The sequence below is a fragment of the Tursiops truncatus genome, chromosome 9 (genome assembly GCF_011762595.2).
Source record: "Tursiops truncatus isolate mTurTru1 chromosome 9, mTurTru1.mat.Y, whole genome shotgun sequence".
Classification (NCBI taxonomy): domain Eukaryota; kingdom Metazoa; phylum Chordata; class Mammalia; order Artiodactyla; family Delphinidae; genus Tursiops; species Tursiops truncatus.
This window is the reverse complement of record NC_047042.1, coordinates 71,124,817-71,147,660: the sequence shown is the minus strand read 5'-3', so window position 1 is coordinate 71,147,660 and position 22,844 is coordinate 71,124,817. Positions and strand designations below refer to the sequence as shown.

The following is a 22,844-nucleotide window of genomic DNA, read 5'->3' as shown; positions in this document are numbered from 1 at the left end:
ACTACCTTAAGGATTTTGTTACTACCTTAGAAACCTGAGGGAAAGAATCATAACTGTTGTTGGATTTTCAAAGAAGCCCACGAACCAAATATAATCAGAATCTCTAAGAGACTATCACAATTAAATTAATTGGAATTTTGATTGTCTTAACCTTTTAAAGCCTTTGCTGGTGATAGTAATTCAGTGAAGAGTAGACCACATTAAAACACAAATATACTTTCAAAACATTTTAAAATTAAGCTACTGGATTCTGCAGTAGTTTCCTTACTCATGTTTCCTACACTTTTCTTCTAACTCTTTAACTGCGTGTTTGCGTTCTATTTCCTGTCTTATACTATACTGTGTGTCAAAGCTATGGTTAAATTCAATCAAGGGCCTTAGCAATCTAAAGTATAAGAAGCTATCAACTTCCATCAACTTATGGTCCCAAACACAAGTCAGGAATTTGGAACTCAGAATCATAAATGTCTGCCCTGTCAGTGTCTTCCATTCAAATGCAATTAACGCTCCTGGAATGAGGTACGAGTGGGGACTTGATAGGCTTTTTAATCATTTCTTCATACCAACGTATTCCATAGAAGTTACTCAAAAAGCTTCTAAGATTAATCAACCGTACAACCCATAAAGAGTGGAGTTACCTAGGTTAACAATTCAGTAAATGCTTCTCTGATTACTCAGTTCTCATGCTTTGATAATGGATGTGCACTTACATAATTCAGTATACTGAACTCTAGATCTAAACTCTAAAGAAAGGACATGCTGGCTTGTCAATAAGGGTATCATTATTGCCCTCTTAAATCTTCAACCTTTCCCCCTCTCCAGGATCTTTTCCATCCAAATGTAAACACACACAAACCTTTCCCATCTTAGAACAAAACAACCCTCCGTGGACTCTGGCCTTTCTAGAGCTATTGTCGTCAGTGTGTTTCAACCACAACCCCCATCATTCTGGCTTCTCCATAAAAATGGCTCTTAATTAGGTCATCAAATGACATCCACATTGTTAAATCCAACAGAATTATTTCAGTTCTCATCCCACTGAGGCTGTCAGCAATAACTGGGGCAATATTGGGTGCAGGCCTCTTCCTCGAGTTAAAACATTTCTTCTCTGGCCTCCATGACACCACCCTCTCCAGTTTGTTTCTTCTCTCACCTTTCTTACTGATTCCTCTGGGCCAGATCATCTTCCTCTTCTCTTCTTTCTGACCTCTCCCCTAGGCTATCTTATCAGTGCCACGGCCTCACTCTGACGTCACCGCTGGAGAAAAGTTTGAACTTTCCATGGGACTGTCTCCCAAGTGCTCAAGCTGGATCCACGCTCCCATCCCACCAAGCTGGCTACCTGTCAGTGATCCCTGAGTCACTCAGTTCTCAGCCATGCAACCTTTGCTCTTAAATCTCTATTTGAGAACTCTCATCCAGATGCATCGTTTCAAGTATCCCCTCTATGAGAACAAATATAAACTTAGTATGCTTGCCCCTAACTCCTTCGCTGAAGCTCCAGTGGTATACTTCCAAATGTTCTTGGATTGCATAGCATTATTTGAAATTGAACAGGTCTAAAACTCAACTCATGGTCAGCCTCAAACTATATTCAGCTATTCTTCATGATTTCCTAATTTCTATTCGTTTTCCCAACTAGTTGAACGAGACGATGAATGGCAGTCCTGCTTAGAACGCATATCTGACTGCTGCTTCAGTTCTATTCAGCTTTAGTCCTGGGCCAGAACCCTTAAACTCAATCCTGAAACCCTAAAGAAAACCTTCACTGCCCACACCTGGTACACCTCTTGGGGTTGAAAACAAACTGTAATCTGAGTAACCTGGGACAAGCCTGGCTGCTGCACCTACCTGTTACTGTTTCACCTAATAAAACATCACCTAAACTTACCATCACCGGATAAAGAAAAAATTAAAACCTGGATATATTAATAGGGTCATTAGATTTATGCAATTCTTCTTTCCACTTAGCCTATTATTCTGAAGCTGGGTTTCTAAACAGTCTCTTCACTCAGCTACCCCACACCCCAGTGCTTCCTGGCCAATCTATCTGTATCTCCATTGTTTTGTTTCCTCCCCACCCATCTCCTGAGTGAATGCTAAGCTAATTTAAATTGTTAGAGCAGTGGGCTAAGCGTGCCTACAAAACCAAAACACCATAGGTGGAGTCCACATGCAGTGGCTAGCTGTGTCTATCTCTTCTTTAACATGGCCCACAAAGCTGTCAGTTATTAGAAAAGAAGCACTCCAAGATTTGAGGCATATTTTGAGGCGTTTCTATGTTTCAAATGTCAAATATATATATATATATATCAGAACCTTGTAAAAATCTTTGCTTTTCATCAAATGCATGGATATGAGAATAATTTACTGTAGATCATAAATTACAAAGTTAACCTATTTTCCTAAACTCAAAAGGAAGTGTACTTAAATACTTACTTTTGGTCCTAAAGTAACACTTAGCACTTATAAATACTTTGATAGATAATTGTTTTAAGGACAGCTGATTGATTCAATCCTTCAAGTAAATAAGAAGCAATGATTATATGTGCAGAGTAACACAGTCAAGTTTGGTCATGCCTGCTCTCCACACACACATTCAAACACCCTTCTCTTTGTGTTACTGTTGTTCCAGTTAGCTTGCTGGCTGAGCAATGAAATTTATTAAAATCCTGTTTTCCACTGGACTGGCAAATATTGCATCAGCAAGCAGAATTCTAAACCTTTCTCCCACACAATTATTCTGACATGGAATGGAAGGCACTGTGCCTGAGAAAACAGAACAAAACAAAACACAACATCATCCAAGCAAGTTAAGTATTTTGAGGGATGCAGCAATATATCTTGCCAAAGTTGCAGGAAACTTGTTTCTGGAATCTCAGATTATAATACTATGGTCACATCATGAAGTCCTATTATTATCATTCCACTAAAATATTAGTACTTCTACAAGAGAATTTTTTATGGGGGAAAAAGTGAATAAGATTTTATAATACTATTAAAACTAAGAATGAACCATTCAATTCCAAGTTTACCTTTCTAATTTTTTTTTTATGGTTTTAGGATTTGGGCACGTATAGTTGACTGAAAAACCATACGGAATAATGAGAAAACCTGATGGGGCTGGAATACAGGAGTTCTGAGTTCCAAGTCTGCCTTGCCTCAGCTGAGTTTCTTTTTTACCTTTCTTTTAGCTCAAATATCTGCTCTCCCTTTTATCTCCCCTAAGGCTTTCAGCAGTTCCTGAGGTTTCAACCATAATGTCTGTGAAATGTTAAAGAATAAGTATCTATGTTCTCCAATTTATGTTCCTTACCTGGAAAATGTTATGTTTCAACATTTATGATAAGTCAGGCACTAGGCTGTGTGCTCGAAGCTAAAAGATGAATAGAACAGAATCTTTGCCTTCAATGAGATTACATTTTAGTGCCGAAGACAGAGAGTAAAAGAAACAAACTCCAGTATCATTTTGTATTTGGAGGATACGATGGGGACCCAAAAGAAGAGCAATTAGCCCAAAACTGGGGCATCAGGAGATGATGCTCGAGTTCTGAAAAAAATGTGTAGAGGTCAAGAAGGCAAAGTAAGTTATAAGAACATTCCAGGATGAGGGAAAATGAGCAGCAAAGGCATTCAGCTGTGTCATTAACCATGTGTGCAGGGAACTTCAAGCATGCAGAGAAGGCACAATTTCAAGTGCAAGGAGTTAAGTCAGGGTTTGCAGATGATGAGGAGAGAAGGGGAAATGGTGAGGTCAAGGAAGGAGGGGGAGGGATCTATCTGAATCACCTAGTGGGCTTTTCAAACTGTCCTGCTCAGTTGTGCTATATCTCCTTTGAAGGCTGTGTGCCCCACCCAGACTGCCTCCCGGTCATGGCTGTACTCCTTCTACTGGTGACATGATGCCTGTCCCTATGGTAGTTGCGAAATACGGCTACACTATGAATGCAAGGGGAAATGCACTGAAAAGAAGAGGAACAGGAGTCTAAAAACAAGACCGAGGAAAGGTAAGAAGCCAAGAGACTAGTTTAAAGAAAGGGAAGCAGAGAGAACGAGTAAAATGGGAGGACTGGGCTTAAGTCCCTCTCTATAGGTCCAAAGCTTTCCTAAAGAACTTGTTAGCATCCCCAGCTCAACAAGTCTAAAACCAATTCATCGTTTTATCTATGGTAATAGTTCATTACTAAAATACAAAAAGATTATAAAGGCAATCAGAGTACAGATGCTTAACACATCGCAGTATTCTGGGTTTACATAATTGCAACCATAGAATTTCTGCATCATGGAGAAAAAAGAAATACGTTTCGTGATATAAAATGATGTCCTTCAGAGAAGTTGTAAGTATCTGGCTACATAGTTTTGGAAGAACAGGGCATCCCAGGCTGCCTGTGGACTGGTCCTTTCCAGTCTCATCTTTGCTACTTTGACTCCTCAGCAAAATACTATTTGTGGTTCTCTGAACAAAATACATTATTTCACAAGCCCCCTTCAGCCTTGAATGCCTCTTTCAACTCCCTAACCTTGTCTTATCCTTCAGGTCTCCATCCAGGCATTGCCCTGTCCAGACAGCTGACATTCCTGACCCTTCCTTCCCTGTGTGCTCCTTCATGATGATGATGATAACAGCAGAGCCTGGCCCGGATGAAGTATATGCTAACTCAACGGAATGCAACATCAACTCAACTCCTCTTCACAACCGTCCTATGATACAGGTAACTAATTCTATCCCCATTTTACAGATAAGACACTGAGGCACAAAGAGATTAAGTAACCTACCCGAGGATACAACATGGGCCACTGGTAAAGCCAATATCTGAACCCAAGAAGACTGGTTCTAGAGTCTGTGCTCTAATCACCAGGCTATGCTGCCTCTAGGATTTAAAACGAGACTGTTCTTAGATATTGCCATGTATGCAATGCTCCTGACACTTTTGTGCAGCATTTATGTTCAATGAGCTGCTGGGATGGGATATGCAATTTCTCTATAAGTACTAAATCTATATTTTAATATGAAGTATGTTAACTATCAAATATTCCTAAAAAGTATAATCAAATATTCCTAAAAAGTATAAAAATCTCTTTCCAAAAATATCTTCGTTGAAACTTAATTTTTACAAAAACAAACATACAGCTATAACTGGCACACCTAAGATGTGTTAGGATTTACTATTCCCATAAGAAAAATCATCTTAGCGTCTAATGAAAACCCTTGGTAATTTGAATATTATAAGATACTAAATTATACTATAATTATTTCAAAGGTCAAGAATCTTAAACATTTAGTCTTAAAACTTTCTACCTGGGTGATGCAATCAGGAAATTGAAGTATGTATGAAAATATTTAATTATATAAAACAAGTAGAAATCTACTAATTTAATAATCTTTAAATAAAATGTACAATATTTTCCCACATGGGGGTTTTTTCCCTCTATTTCATAAAAGGAACTTTTTTAAAGAACATTTTTTTTTAATGAATATGAGTACATATTTTAACTTTCCAGTGCTAGTTTCAAGGAAGTAGTTTGGAATAAAACATAGTACTGAACACCACTGTAAATTTTTAAAAACTGGACTCAGACCCAATCCAGTCTCTTCAGAAATTTATGATCTAGTAGGGAAGGAAAATGGACACAGAACACAGGTATGAGAACTGTTTTTAAAATTTTAGAAGAATTTAAAGAAGGCAAATGTTTACTAATCAGAAGATCCCTGCCTGACCCACAGCTGCAATGATATCAATGTCCCATGTGATGTTAGAATGGCCACTAAATTACCTTTTCCTCAGAGAACTTTAAGGCAAAATGCCATAGTGGTTTCGAGCATAGACTATAGAGCCAGAATGATCTGGGGTTGAGTCTCATTTCTATCAATTTCTATCATGTACTAATTTGACTTTGGCGGGTTCACTTAACCTTTCTGTGCCTCAGTTCTCTCATTTATAATTAAACAATTATATACAGTTCATAGAGTTATAGTGCTATTAGGAGGATTAAATGAGTTCATGTGAGTGAAGTAGGTGGAACAGTACCTGGTATACAGAATGAACCTACATAACTAACTATGAATCAACATAGCTTAAAAAGAGAACCTGATGAAACACATGTCTATTTGTACTGAGGCCTTAAATAACCCACAGTTCAAGACATATGAAAAGATGCCACCAGCCCACTGACCCAGTTATGTGGCTGGGTCCATCCTTACCTCTGTATAAGCAATGGACCCACATCATAGCAGTGTTTTCCAAACTTGGTCAGCAAAGCAGCCCTTAGTGCCCTTAATGAAAGACTGTGAAAGAGTTATACATTTAATTCCACCATCTGAACCAGAACAATGTCCCTCTGGTTGTCAATATTGTAAATCATAACCGCAAGCACCATTTATCCAGGAAAAAACACACATTGCCAATCTGGGCAAGGTTAACTGTTTTCAGCGAATATTGTTTTGCTAGCATTTGCTCACTTTGCTATAAGAACAGGCATAGACGACAAAGATTTAAGAAAAATGTGAAACAAAAGGAAAAACATAAAATGAGAAAAGTCTAGTAATTAAATCCCCCATTGATTTTTTAAAAAATAATTTCTATCCATTTTTAATAGTATCACAAATCAAGCCTGTTCAAGACCTACTGTTCTGACATACAGGCCTCCTGAAATCCAGATATTATCTCTGTTTATCGAAACTATTTACAATAGCCAAGACATGGAAGCAACCTAAGTGTCCATCGACAGATGTATGCATAAAGAAGATGTAAATATATACACAATGGAATATTACTCAGCCATAAAAAGGAATGAAATAATGCCACTTGCAGCAACATAGTATGATAATCTCTAGGTTCATCTAAGTGAAATAAGCCAAAGACAAATATCGTATGTATAGATGACAAATATATGATATTGCTTATATGTGGAATCTAAAAAAATGAACACACTTATGGTTACCACAGGGGAAAGTGGGGGGGGGGAATAAGGAGTTTGCAATTAAAATATAAACAAACACTACTACATATTAAATAAACACAAAGGACCTACTGTATAGCGCAGAGAACTGTACTCAAGATCTTGTAATAACCTATAATGGAAGAGAATGTAAAAATATATATATATATATATATATATACACACACACACATATATATATATAAAAATCTCTTTGCTGTGCACCTGAAACTAACACAACATTGTAAATCAACTATATTTCAATAAAAAGAAATAATTAAAAAAGAATTTCTCCCGTTGCCCTGTTCTATCAGCAGTTATTAGATTTCTCCTTGCCCAGAATTCACATATTCTATACAGCAAGAGACCTGTTCTGAGAGTCAAGCAGCTTTGCTATAAAGAAAGCACCACAGAATCCTGGAATCGAACCTAACCTTTTAGATATCTAATCCAAGGCATTTTCTAGAAAAAAGCAGCCCCAGACCCAAGTGCCCCAGCTAGTTGGTGGCAGAGCTGAGGTCCTTTTCCTTTTAATTTGCCATCTACCAGTTCTGTGCTTTTTGTTTGTTTAAACTTTCCTTCAAAACTGAAAGGCAGAAGAAACAATAAAATTTGAAGGCACAACCTTAAATAGCAGCAAAAAGCAGGAAGATGTCTATGTAGTAGGACAATGGAATTTTCATCTAAGTTCAAGTAATCAATCACAATAAAAGGAACCTACCATCAGGCTAAATTGAATAGCGTAAGAGTGAAGTAAATGGGTAGGACATTGTACAGTATGTTTAGACAACTCCACTGGCATTTCCTACTCCTCATACCCCCGATCCAATCTGGAACAGATTTTGTAATAAGAGAAGGATTACAAGGGACTTCCCTTATCCACACCTTTGTAGTGTGGGGAAGAGGAGGATAGTAGAGAAAAAGCAAGGAAGAGGAGAGAGGAAGGGAGAGTAGAATTATATTTCATTTATATTACTTCATTTATATAACTACTGGTTTTCCTCTTCCTTCATATGTTACTTACAAAGCTGCATTCTTCCATTAGAAATCAATTCAGACATGGTATTAAAAATAAGTGAATAATAACAAATTTTATAAAAATTCCATAAGCTATTTCAAGTTGGATATGCAAATGTTACCATTATTTAAAATCAGTAAATATCAAATGGCAAATTAGAGGTTAGGGGCACAATAAGAAAAGTCAAATGTATAAAACAAGAAGATTTCAATTGCATTCAATTATTTCACCCAATCACCTAGAAGCAAAGATTCTCTCTCAAAAATTGCATTGCCTTCCCAACTCCTTGGAGAGCCAGTTTAGTTAACAGCCTACCTATGCTTCAGAGATGACCACGCAGCTTACATGTCAAACTCATTTTAAAGTGTCAATCATGTCCCTTTCAATCTAATTAGTTTGGAAAGTAGTGTCACTGACCTGGAACTATGCAGACCATTTATTATCATATCATTTGATCAACCTAACACTTTACCTCAGTTGAGTTTGAGACACCTGTAGCCAAAAATGTAATATCCTTTCTCCCACTCATTACTGGTAACTCTCAATACAATTTCCTATTTACAACTCAATTTCTCTCTCTATGAATAAGCATGGCCAACTTCACAGAAGCATCCCCAGAATTTCCCTTCTTTAAGATTTCATGATAATTAAAATAGAAAGGTAAGGGGAATAAGAAAAACAGTTTCTATTTTATCTATATGAATGTATATATATACACACACAAACACAATACCTGAACCAGAAAAAATACATATATATATTTAAAAAAAAAAGATTCGAGTTTTTGATATCCACGAACTGCTGAAAGGAGGGAAGAGGTAGAGCAGAGGAACATGCATATATGCTGGGAGAAATCTGGGACCTTAAACTTGAGGGAAAGCTATTCTTTTTTTTGACACAACACCACCGCCATTTTTATAAAAGGAATCTGTAGGTTATAAACCCAGCATCACCAGATGGGTTTGTGTTATAATAAACAAAAGCTTTTCCAGCTTCATAGTATTTAATTAACAAGGTAATCACTAATTCCTGAGAGGTCAGAGAACGTAGCCTAGTGCCTCTAGGGAAGGCGCTAAAGGCCAGACCACAGTGAGCTTGGAATGAGGCAGGGCTGGGGGAGGGGAGCTGTCCAGGGCAGCACTGGTAGCTGGAAGATACTGGTCCTCAAGCAACAGAGATTACCTAGCCCACTCCCTGGCAAAAGCACGAAAATGACCAAATCTTTGCTTTAGTTTTGCATATTTAAAAACTGATTTGCAAGACAAAAATACAACCGGGTATCTCTGAACCACAGCATAACATATTGAATCAGGGATGAAAAAAATACATACATTCATATGCCACCAAAACGTTGTATTTGTATTTTTAAAGGTGGTATTAAAAAAAGAAATATAGCAGTCATATTTAAAGTAATGAGTGTTCACTCTAGAAGACAATCTAAAAGCAGGATGTCAGCGGCCAACGCTTCCGTTCCCGGCCTGTGCTTTCCTTTGGGGAAGCTGCATTTTACCAAAATTCCTGTTTGGAGGCTAAGCAAGATTCTTCATTTACGTTTGCTTGATCAAATAATTATTCGCGAATATGATTTTACATCTGGTCAAATAAAATATGCATATATTTCACACTTACCTTCAGGTGAAGAGCCTGTCTTTTGAGAAAAGACAGCATTTACTTTACTCTTCTTACTGATGTCACTGCTTACAGACAAGCTGGATTGAATTTTTCTATGCATTTTTTGAGAAACGGGTGCTGAAAGTCTTCGATTCTCTGCAGATACATGTTTGGCCCCGTGGTGGATTCCATTTCCATTGCTCAGACTTGGGTGGCCGTTCTTTATCTTGCTTATTTCCTCCTCACTTTCCTGTGCTGCAGTTTGAAGCTGAGGCAAGCGCTGAGGTTGGGCTAAGTGAAGAAAACAGGCAAAGTTTATCCAGTTAAAAAAATGACTATTTGAAAATAATCAAAATAGACTCAGTAACAGACTTTCTTGGATTTTACCCATGATCCTAAAAGTGAAGAGAAAAAAAAAAAATAAAAGGAAAACGTGAATAAACATGAACATAGAGAAAGCATAATTACTAAAAGGGAAAATGGGAAGGGGGTCAATCAAGGGCGACTTTCCACAAGGGATATAAAAAGAGGAGAAAAAAAGGTATTTTTTTCCTTTAAAAAATTTAAGTTGCAAATTTGAAAAACATTAATTCAAAACTCATTCAACAGCTAATGTGGATTGTTTTCTAAGTCCCAGGTCCTTTTTTAGGTGCCATAGACTAACAGTATTATAGCAATATCCCTGAAAATGATAAACTGCTCAATTACCTTTTGAGATAAGAGGCAAGGAACAATGAGGTCAGGTATCAAAGCTGGATAAGAGAGAACGAGATAGTTGTTTTTCTTTTTAATTCCACTTTAAATTCTGAAGAAGAAAACCTTTTCCATATTCTTTAATTTGATTTTAAAATAAACCATTTATGGAAAGATAGGAATAGAAAAGAACTTCCTTAATCTGGCAAAACGCATCTAGCAAAATTAAAAGTCAACACTGGAGAAGTGCTCCTGTTTGGTCAGGACCAAGAAAACAATGCCCACCTTCACCCTCTTATGCCACATTACACTGGCAAAAACAATAAACACCAAAAAGAAAAAAAACAGGGGTGAGTCCTGGAAAGGAAGAAACAAAATTTCTGAGATGGGTACATAATTGAATATTCCAGGGGAAATCTAAGAGACTGTACATTCTGAAAAACTAAGAATTTAGCAAGACTTACACACGATGAACCATATTCAAACCAACCAAATTCCACAAGCCAACAGTAAGCAACTAGTAAATATGCAAGAAAAATTGAACTCTTCATAGCAACAAAAGAAGAAAAACAAGCCAACAAACAAAAAACCCTATAAGTATCTAGGAATTAAGCTAGAAAAAAGGCGGCAGAGATTTCGTGGCAAAAATTACAAAATATTACTGAAAGACATAAAAGGAAACCCTAATAAATGGAGAGAGTATAAATGTTCATTCTGATAATATGTTAATTTTCCCCAATTTATTTAATGTAATTCCCATAAAATTTCCAAAAGGCTTATTTGTGGAACTTGACGAGCTGATCCCAAATTTTATAAGTAAGAGTACAAGAATCACAAAGGAAATTTTAAGGAAGAAAAAGACAAATGTGGGACTTGACTTACCAGATATAAAGTCTTATTTTAAAACTACAGTAACTGAGACAGTATGGTGGTGGCCCAGGCATAGACATAAACCAATGGAACAGCAGAGAAAGTCCCCAAAATGTATATGTGTGCACATGCAAATGCACGTGTATCTCATACAAAGAAATTTCAGATGGATTAAATGTCTATATATGAAGAGCTTAAAAGAAAATTATAAAAGAACATTTTATTAGCATGACACTAAAAAGGGCAAACTACTTTGACTCTTTGGACAACAAATCACAAAACAAGCGGGTGACTAGTGATCATCTGTCTGCCCAGCATTTCTGAATACGCCCATAGCTTTTGATAACGTGCTCTATCTCTTCCCTACATTCCTCTTGAGTTAGAGGGCACATACGTGACTTACATTCTACCAAGGAGAAGTATGCAGAAGTGCAGAAGGTGCAGAAGTACCAATGCAAGATGGCAGCCACACCTGGGTCGTGGAGCCTCTCGCACAGACAGCGAAGAAGGCATTTGCTGGTCTTGGCAGTGGGTGCGGTGTCTGGTGTCCACTTCCTAGCAGACCAGTGGGCCTAGGGTGCAGCATTAGTGGGGTTTTCATTAGGGAAGCCCCGTGGAATGGATGGGCATGATCCTTGGCTGTGTAACTCTTGGGAGAATCTATTGCTACTAATACATTTATTTTCTATAAATTAGCTAAAATGGATTCTGCTTTTTGCAGCTAAGAGCCCTGATCTCAACCCAAAATGTTATCTGTTTACATTGGTTAGGTAATGAGGTTCTTAAAATCAACATTTACCTTGCTTGTGTAGCTCCTAAGCAGAGTGACCAATCATAGCATTTCATCAAAACAACAGCAACAACAAAAAACGTTCGGTGTCAAATTTTACTATTATATAATTTCCTGGAATTTTAAAATCTGAAGCTGCTGTTTTAGTCTTTTCTGTTTATGATTATGAACAGTTAGGAAATGTAAATTAAATCTGAATACTAAGAGGTCTTTGACTTAGAAAAAGTATTGCATGCAAAACTGTAACAGTTATACATGGCACTGATAAGTCTAAAATGGACAAATTATCTGTCATCTGGGGACTACCTAAGACTTGGTATATATTTTTTACAAACAAGACAGCTTTCATTTGAGTGACTCTTCAGCACACATTGTTTACTTCCATTCTTGTTCACATATCCTATGTCTCTTAAGGAAAAACATCTTAACATACCAGAATATTTTACTCATGAATGTGCATATTGTAAGAAAAAAAGTTTGGTGTTTTTCTGCTTAATGAAAGCATCCTTTCATACCAAGGCTATTAACAATGATACCCAATTTATAAAACTAATATATGAACTCCTCTTAGAGTTATTCAGTTTTTTAGTGATAAAGGAGAATAGTTTTCTAAACATTTATTATTTGGGAATAACACAAAGTAGCAGCTATAAAATTTATCAAAATGTTCTGTTTTTCTCCTAACTTCTGCTGAAAAGAAAAAAGAAGGTTACTTCTCTGTTTACGAGCTATACATGCCCCTCTCAAAACTGAAATCAACAATCAAGGCTTGTGCAGAAGATCTGTTTCTCATGGGTGTGCAATCACTTAATCCAGAGATTAATTTGCTGCTCCTGTAGCTTCTTGTATCAACTAGAATGACATCCTAATGACTGCTATTGAACATAAAGCTAGTTATGCATATGTATTTAACGGGATGCCAAAGAAGACAGTTAAACCTAATTTGGTGTTCTTTTCAGAGCTCCTTCCAATAATCGCACCAAATAAATGGAATGTTTTGGGCCACTTCTTCTCTGCAAAGAATAATTCAAGCAATCTGAGAGCTGGGTTAAGTTGAAATGTTACTGACCGATGCTGGGGAGACTTATCAATCAAAAAGGCGCTGTCATATTCCATAATCCAAGATCAATTTAAAATTATTATGTAATAAACATTCTCCATAAGTAAAAATAAAGGTGGCAAAAGACATCAGATCTTGCCACCAAATTCTAAAACCGACAGGTCTGACCTTTTCCTACTATCAAAATTGACTTTTTGCAAATTACTGGGTATGGCCAGAGTGATATTCAAACATATCCTAATGATTTATCTACATTTCAATCTTCAAAATGATATCTATTTCTGTTGGCAGATAAATGATAGTACATTCATTTTTGTTTCACTGCCACCTAATTATTTTTAGTGTAGTTTGTATTATGGGTCAAGTAACCAAGTATTATCTCTTCGTTCCAGTTTCTTAACATTATGATTTTGTCAGATACATGCAATATATAAGTCAAATCAAAACTGGATAAACCCTAGATATATGAATTATCTTAAGACATTTAACTTCATTGATCATTTTTCATAGATGTGAATTAAATCTTACAGTAAAAGTACAACTAAAACCAAATCAGGAATGTGATTTTATTCTTGAATAAAGAACAGAAACATCTGACTGATTAAACCATAACTACTTGGTTTTAAACAGATTTCTTTTCCTTATTGTGTAAAAGTTGTGTATGGCTTAAAAAAAAGCACACTAATATGGAAACGACACAATGCTTCTTAAAACACAAGTGATGCCTAGGGACCCTCACTCTCCCTTTAATGATCCACTGCTCTCATTCAGCTGTCTTTCTTTTTTCAAATCTTTACATATGTGACAGCTCTCAAAAGTAGACCATAGACCATCTGGCATTTTCAGAGGTGTAACTTGTGCAAATTCAGCTCTATTGGGAGTGCACTGCTATCTTCTGCCTGCGTTATAAAGGGACAATAGAATGTAGAACTTATGAGTTGTTTTGAATTATTCATTTTTTTGCCTGTATATTCAAGAAATTTTACAAACTCTGCATTTTGTACTACATAATCACATGCGTTAAAGGTACAAAGAAACTTTTTGACACCTCTTTTCTACAGAAGCCTGGCATTTTGTTTGATATGTGAACATTCAGCATCTGTTATATCATTCTAAACAGGATGGGTGCTTCTACAAAAGACCCCATTTTAAACTTACTCTATATGAGCAAAAAACTGTATTCTTGATATTCAGTAACAAATGCAATACACATCAAAATTTCAAATACCAGTTATATGAACATTCAGCATCTCCAAACCTGGATAGCATTGGTCACCCGCTTACCATATGTGTAAAGAATTTTTTTTTTTAATCATTGTTCACACAGTGCACCATGATTGTAATTTTAATATCCATGATGAATAGTTACAAATGTCTTAAGAAATACTGTGCTTTCTAGGTTCAAATGTTTTCAATCAGGAAGGAAACCAATAGAATTAGATCTAGTGATTTTCAATAATAATAAATATGGGAGTAATGAGTCAATAGCATGAACTTCTTTTGATAAATTTTTTTTTTAAAAAAACTGGGTGATATTGGAGCTAGTAATAACTATACTTGAAACTGCAGCTGCTGGAGTAGCAATATAAAGCAACATTCTGCTATAGCGTATAATCTATTAGCATGTGCAAATCGTCTTCAGTCGCTGGTCTCTTTACACAAGTCAGATTTAATAAAATTACAAAAGAATTCTCATGCCATTTAGTCAGTTTAAATGGTTGTTGTACACATACAAAAAAAATCTAAATTAAATGCTTAGGATTTAAAACCGAATTTACTCTTCCTAGGGTTAGTCACAAAGCTTTTATTCGGTACCAAGTACTATGCTACTCCACGGTCACTATGAGACAGACAGACAGACAGACAGACACACACACACACACACACACACACACACACGCAGACTTTATTTATACATATCTATAACAAAATAGTGTTTTATTATATATACATAAAATATGCATCTACACACAATAATAGCTTTAAAAGTTTCTTACTTCAATATGCACTAATATGACAAAACTATACTACTTTATTGTTATAATCTAAATTTAGGCTAAGATCAACTAAAATAAATGTGCTATTAGACAGCCAGGTATCAGCTTGATGCAAGCCTTTCCCAGTGTGCAGACCCTGGGTGGACCCAGCATCCTAACACACACTCGGGAAGCTCCTGGCATTTTCTATTTCTGTGTCCTTAGTTCCCCTCCAAGGGCCTTCTGATTTTCCATCTTCATTTTATTTAATGTGTATACTAACATACTGAGATATATTTTGGAACTGTAATTTTTTTGGAACCTTGATCATTTGAGAATCCCAATTAAATTCTGATTACATGACTGAGGCCTCACAGGATGGAGGGGACTGTCTTATGATGCTATCACAATGGTTAGCATTTTTAACAGTAATTCCTTTTTAAGTATTGCAAAATAAATCACCAGATGTCAGGGCTTAGATGTACTTCTTCCCAAAACAACACAATACAACTTTTAGAAGTTTGGAGAATTGAACACTTTCCTCCATTTCATAAAGAACATTTAGGAAGTACTTAAACATCTTTAAGTAGAGCCTGGAAGAGGGTGATTGCTAGCTGTTCACCAGATCCATCCTCCCCATTGTCCCGGGCATGGGGATAACCCATTTCCCAGCCTCCCTTGCAGTTCAGTTCAGCCACATGTCCGTGTTCGCTCTGAAGGACTGAGAGAAGAAATTATTCTTGCCACTTCTAGGCCGGGGTCTTAAGACTTTGGTGTGTCCTCCCTATACTATTTTTCTTGCACTTGGGCAACCCAGCTTTGACCACAGCTGAGGGAAATATCTTAAGGGATATTGGAGAAACCGAACAGAAGGAATCTGCATGGCAGCAGGGAACAGAGCCTCTCAGCGACCTGGAATACTCATCTCATACTGTTACATAAGAAATAAACCTTGAGGCGAGCGCTGTGCTCCAGGCGCCACAATCCTGAGGACACGGCCTCTCCGACACCTCCGGCCCAGGGGAATCGGCGGCATCCGCAGCGGGAGCGGCCATAGCCACCTCAGCTCCTCACTCGGGTCCTTTCCATCACCTATACTGAGAGCCTGTCCCGGCCACAGGGACACCTCTTTTGTCCTCCCTCCGAGGCTCACGGGACCGACAGACGGCCGTGGCAACCAAGGGCTGGACTGCGGGCAGCAGCAAGCTGGCTTGCTCTATGCCAACCTGCTTCTCCACCTGTCTCAACAAAACCTGTTCCTACACCTGTAATTTGAAAACGAGACCTTCAAGATGGCAGAGGAGTGAGATGTGGAGATCACTTTCCTCCCCACAAATACATCAGAAATACATCTACATGTGGAACAACTCCTACAGAACACCTACTGAACGCTGGCAGAAGACCTCAGACTTCCCAAAATATATAGATTCTTTTCCTTTTTCTCTTTTTGTAGTGTGTATGTATATGTATGCTTCTTTGTGTGATTTTGTCTAGCTTTGCTTTTACCATTTGTCTTGTCTTGGGTTCTGTCTGTCCATTTTGTTTGTTTCTTTGTTCTCTTTTTTGTATAGTTTTTAGCGCTTGTTATCATTGGTGGATTTGTTTTTTGGTTTGGTTGCTGTCTTCTTTCCTTGTTCCCTTTTAATATTTTTATTACTTTTTAATTTTTAATAATTTTTTAATTTTAATAACTTTATTTTATTTTATTTTTATTTCTTCCTTTTTTTCTGTCTTTTATTCTGGGCCATGTGCTGGCAGGGTCTTGGTGCTCCGGCCAGGTGTCAGGCCTGTGCCTCTGAGGTGGGAGAGCTGAGTTCAGAACATTGGCCCACTAGAGACCTCCCAGCTCCAGGTAATATCAAACGGTGAAAGCTCTCCCAGAGATCTCCACCTCAGTGCTAAGATCCAGCTACACTCAACAATGAGCAAGCTACAGTGCTGGACATCCTATGCCAAACAACTAGCAAGACAGGAACACAACCCCATCCATTAGCAGAGAGGCTGCCTAAAATCATAGTAAGTCAACAGACACACCAAAACATACCTCCGGACGTGGTCCTGCCCACGAGAAAGACATGATCCAGCCTCATCCACCAGAACACAGGCACCAGACCCCTCCACCAGGAAGCCAACACAACCCACTGAACCAACCTTAGCCACTGTGGGCAGACACCAAAAACAACAGGAACTACGAACCTGCAGCCTGCCAAAAGGAGACCCCAAACAAAGTAAGTTAAGCAAAATGAGAAGACAGAGAAACACACAGCAGATGAAGGAGCAAGGTAAAAACCCACCGGACCAAACAAATGAAGAGGAAATAGGCAGTCTACCTGAAAAAGAATTCAGAGTAATGACAGTAAAGATGATCCAAAATCTTGGAAAAAGAATGGAGAAAATACAAGAAATGTTTAACAAGGACCTAGAAGAACTAAAGAGCAAACAAACAATGATGAAAAACGTAATAAATGAAATTAAAAATTCTCTACAAGGAATCAATAGCAGAATAACTGAGGCAGAAAAATGGATAAGTGGCCCAGAAGATAAAAGAGTGGAAGTAACTACAGCAGAGCAGAATAAAGGAAAGAGAATGAAAAGAATTGAGGACAGTCTCAGAGATCTCTGGGACAACACTGAACACACCAACATTCCAATTATAGGGGAACCAGAAGAAGAAGAGAAAAAGAAAGGGACTGAGAAAATATTTGAAGAGATTATAGTTGAAAACTTCCCTGATATGGGAAAGGAAACAGTTAATCAAGTCCAGGAAGCACAGAGAGTCCCATAAAGGATAAATCCAAGGAGAAACACTCCAAGAAACATATTAATCAAACTATCAAAAATTAAATACAAAGAAAACATATTAAAAGCAGCAAGGGAAACACAACAAATAACATACAAGGGAATCCCCATAAGGTTAACAGCTGATCTTTCAGCAGAAACTCTGCAAGCCAGAAGGGAGTGGCAGGACATATTTAAATTGATGAAAGGGAAAAACCTACAAACAAGATTACTCTACCCAACAAGGATCTCACTCAGATTCAATGGAGAAATTAAAACCTTTACAGACAAGCAAAAGCTAAGAGAATTCAGTACCACCAAACCAGCTTTACAACAAATGTTAAAGGAACTTCTCTAGGCAGGAAACACAGGAGAAGGAAAAGACCTACAATAACAAACCCAAAACAATTAAGAAAATGGTAATAGGAACATGCATATCGATAACTACCTTAAATGTAACTGGATTAAATGCTCCAACCAAAAGACATAGACTGGCTGAATGGATACAAAAACAAGACCCATATATATGCTGTCTACAAAAGATACACTTCAGACCTAGGGACACATACAGACTGAAAGTGAGGGGATAGAAAAAGATATTCCATGCAAATGGAAATCAAAAAAAAGCTGGAGTAGGAATTCTCATATCAGACAAAACAGACTTTAAAATAAAGACTATTATAAGAGATAAAGAAGGACACTACATAATGATCAACGGATCAATCCAAGAAGAAGATATAACAATTGTAAATATTTATGCACCCAACATAAACATAGGTGCACCTTAATACATAAGGCAAATGCTAACAGCCAAAAACGGGGAAACTGACAGTAACAACATCATAGTAGGGAACTTTAACATCCCACTTTCACCAATGGACAGATCATCCAAAATGAAAATAAGTAAGGAAACACAAGCTTTAAATGATACATTAAACCACACGGACTTAATTGATACTTATAGGCCATTCCATCCAAAACCAACAGAATACACTTTCTTATCAAGTGCTCATGGAACATTCTCCAGGATAGATCATATCCTGGATCACAAATCAAGCCTTGGTAAATTTAAGAAAATTGAAATCATAGAAAATATCTTTTCCAACCACAGTGCTATGAGACTAGATATCAATTACAGGGAAAAAAATCTGTAAAACACTACAAACACATGGAGGCTAAACAATACACTACTAAATAACCAAGAGATCACTAAAGAAGTCAAAGAGGAAATCAAAAAACGCCTAGAAACAAATGACAATGAAAACACAATGACCCAAAAACTACAGGATGCAGCAAAAGCAGTTCAAAGAGGGACGTTTATAGCAATACAAGCCTACCTCAAGAAACAAGAAACATCTCAAATAAACAACCTAACCTTACACCTAAAGCAATTAGAGAAAGAAGAACAAAAAAAACCCAAAGTTAGCAAAAGGAATGAAATCATAAAGATCAGATCAGAAACAAATGAAAAGGAAATGAAATAAAAGATAGCAATGATCAATAAAAGTAAAAGCTGGTTCTTTGAGAAGATAAACAAAATTGATAAACCATTAGCCACACTAATCAAGAAAAAAAGGGAAAAGACTCAAATCAACAGAATTAGAAATGAAAAAGGAGAAGTAACAACTGACACTGCAGAAATACAAAGGATCATGAGAGATGACTACAAGCAACTATATGCCAATACAGTGGACAACCTGGAAGAAATGAACAAATTCTTAGGAAAGCACAACCTTCCGAGACTGAACCAGGAAGAAATAGAAAATATGAACAGACCAATCACAAGCACTGAAATTGAAACTGTGATTAAAAATCTTCCAACAAACAAAAGCCTAGGACCAGACAGATTCACAGGCGAATTCTGTCAAACATTTAGAGAAGAGCTAACACCTATCCTTCTCAGTCTCTTCCAAAATACAGTAGTGGGAGGACCACTCCCATTCCAAGAGACCACCATCACCCTGATACCAAAACCAGACAAAGATGTCACAAAGAAAGAAAACTATAGGCCAATATCACTGATGAACATAGATGCAGAAATCCTCAACAAAATACTAGCAAACAGATTCCAACAGCACATTAAAAGGATCATACACCATGATCAAGTGGGGTTTATCCCAGGAATGCAAGGATTCTTCAATATACGCAAATCAATCAACGTGATACAGGGTATTACAAACTGAAGGAGAAAAACCATATGATCATCTCAATAGATGCAGAAAAAGCTTTTGACGAAAGTCAACACCTATATATGATAAAAACCCTTCAGAAAGTAGGCATGGAGGGAACTTACTTCAACATAATAAAGGCCATATATGACAAGCCCACAGCCAACATCGTTCTCAATGGGGAAAAACTGAAACCATTTCTTCTAAGATCAGGACCACTATTAAGATCACTCTCACCACTATTATTCAACACAGTTTTGGAAGTTTTAGCCACAGCAATCAGAGAAGAAAAAGAAATAAAAGGAATCCAAATCAGAAAAGAAGAAGTAAAGCTGTGACTGTTTGCAGATGACATGATACTATACATAGAGAATCCTAAAGATGCTACCAGAAAACTACTAGAGCTAATCAATGAATTTGGTAAAGTAGCAGGATACAAAATTAATGCACAGAAATCTCTTGCATTACTATACACTAATGATGAAAAATCTGAAAGAGAAATTAAGGAAACACTCCCATTTACCATTGCAACAAAAAGAGTAAAATACCTAGGATTAAACCTACCTAAGGAGACAAAAGACCTGTATACAGATAACTATAAGACACTGATGACAGAAATTAAAGAGGATACAAACAGATGGAGAGATATACCATGTTCTTGGATTAGAAGAATCAGTATTGTGAAAATGACTATACTACCCAAAGGAATCTACAGATTCAATGCAATCCCTATCAAACTACCACTGGCATTTTTCACAGAACTAGAACAAAAAATTGCACAATTTGTATGGAAAACACAAAAGACCCCGAATAGCCAAAGCAATCTTGAGAAAGAAAAACAGAGCTGGAAGAAACAGGCTCTTGGACTTCACACTATACTACAAAGCTACAGTAATCAATACAGTATGGTACAGGCACAAAAACAGATATATGACCCAGCAATCCCACTACTAGGCATATACCCTGAGAAAACCATAATTCAAAAAGAGTCATGTACCGAAGTGTTCATTGCAGCTCTATTTACAATCGCCAGGAGATGGAAGCAACCTAAGTGTTCATCATTGGATGAATGGATAAAGAAGATGTGGCACATACATACAATGGAATATTACTCAGCCATAAAAAGAAACGAAATCAAGTTATTTGTAGTGAGGTGGATGGACCTAGAGTCTGTCATACAGAGTGAAGTAAGTCAGAAAGAGAAAAACAAATACCCTATGCTAACACATATATATGGAATCTAAGAAAAAAAATGTCATGAAGAACCTAGGGGTAAGACAGGAATAAAGACACAGAACTACTAGAGAATGGACTTGAGGATATGGGGAAGGGGAAGGGGAAGCTGTGACAAAGTGAGAGAGTGGCATGGACATATATACACTACCAAACATAAAATAGATAGCTAGTGGGAAGCAGCCACATAGCACAAGGAGATCAGCTTCGTGCTTTTTGACCACCTAGAGGGGTCGGATAGAGAGGGAGACGCAAGAGGGAAGTGATATCAGAACATATGTATATGTATAACTGATTCACTTTGTTATAAAGCAGAAACTAACACACCATTGTAAAGCAATTATACTCCAATAAAGATGTTAAAAAAAAAAAGAAAAAAAAGAAATATAGATCAATGGAACAGAATAGAAAGCCCAGAGATAAACCCACACACATATGGTCACCTTATTTTTGATAAAGTAGGCAAGAATATACAGTGGAGAAAAGACAACCTCTTCAGTAAGTGGTGTTGGGAAAACTGGACAGCTACTTGTAAAAGAATGAAATTAGAACACTCCCTAACCATACACACAAAAAAACTCAAAACGGATTAAAGACCTAAATGTAAGGCCAGACACTATAAAACTCTTAGAGGAAAACATAGGCAGAACACTCTATGACATAAATCACAGCAAGATCCTTTTGGGCCCACCTCCTAGAGAAATGGAAATCACAGCAAGATCCTTTTGACCCACCTCCTAGAGAAATGGAAATAAAAACAAAAATAAACAAATGGGACGTACTGAAACTTAAAAGCTTTTGCACAGCAAAGGAAAACATAAACAAGACGAAAAGACAGCCCTCAGAATGGGAGAAAATATTTGCAAACGAAGCAACTGACAAAGAATTAATCTCCAAAATTTACAAGCAGCTCATGCAGGTCAATATAAAAAAAAAACAAACAGCCCCATCCAAAAATGGGCAGAAGGCCTAAATAGACATTTCTCCAAAGAAGATATACAGACTGCCAACAAACACATGAAAGAATGCTCAACATCACTAATCACTAAACTACAGTGAGGTATCACCTGACACCAGTCAAATGGCCATCATCAAAAAAATCCAAAAACAATAAATGCTGGAGAGGGTGTGGAGAAAAGGGAACCCTCTTGCACTGTTGGTGAGAATGTAAATTGATACAGCCACTATGGAGAACAGTATGGAGGTTCCTTAAAAAACTAAAAATAGAACTACCATATGACCCCGAAATCCCACTACTGGGCATATACCCTGAGAAAACCATAATTCAAAAAGAGTCATGTACCACAATGTTCATTGCAGCTCTATTTACAATAGCCAGGACATGGAAGCAACCTAAGTGTCCATCGACTACTAGAGAGTGGACTTGAGGACACAGGGGAGGGGAAGGGTAAGCTGGGACAAAGTGGAAGAGTGGCATGGACATATATACACTACCAAATGTAAAATAGATAGCTAGTGGGAAGCAGCCACGTAGCACAGGGAGATCAGCTGGTGCTTTGTGACCACCTAGAGGGGTGGGATAGGGAGGGCGGGAGGGAGATGCAAGAGGGAGGGCATATGAAGATATATGTATATGTATAGCTGATTCACTTTGTTATAAAGCAGAAACTGACGCACCGCTGTAAAGCAATTATACTCCAATAAAGATGTTAAAAAAAATAAACTTTGAGTTAGCCATGGAATTAAT

At 37.3% G+C, this 22,844-nt stretch overlaps 1 protein-coding gene and 1 long non-coding RNA gene across 6 annotated transcripts in view; one reads left to right on the top strand and one right to left on the bottom strand.

Moving 5' to 3' along the window:
• The window catches only part of MDFIC (MyoD family inhibitor domain containing), a 101,635-nt gene that overhangs the window by 28,995 nt on the left and 49,796 nt on the right, over nucleotides 1–22,844 (bottom strand). For 4 of the 5 annotated variants that reach the window (XM_033863168.2, XM_073809854.1, XM_019925116.3 and 1 more), the window contains exon 4: nucleotides 9,587–9,859. In XM_033863168.2, coding sequence (XP_033719059.1) covers nucleotides 9,587–9,859 — 273 coding nt within the window. Of the gene's footprint in view, nucleotides 1–6,183; nucleotides 6,287–7,032; nucleotides 7,073–9,586; nucleotides 9,860–22,844 lie in introns of those variants that run through there. The other variant, XM_073809855.1, reaches the window with a different exon arrangement.
• On the top strand, nucleotides 3,866–13,274 carry LOC141279563 (uncharacterized). Its single transcript, XR_012334041.1, has 3 exons — nucleotides 3,866–4,007; nucleotides 4,538–4,712; nucleotides 12,620–13,274. It is a non-coding gene; the product is annotated as an uncharacterized lncRNA (long non-coding RNA).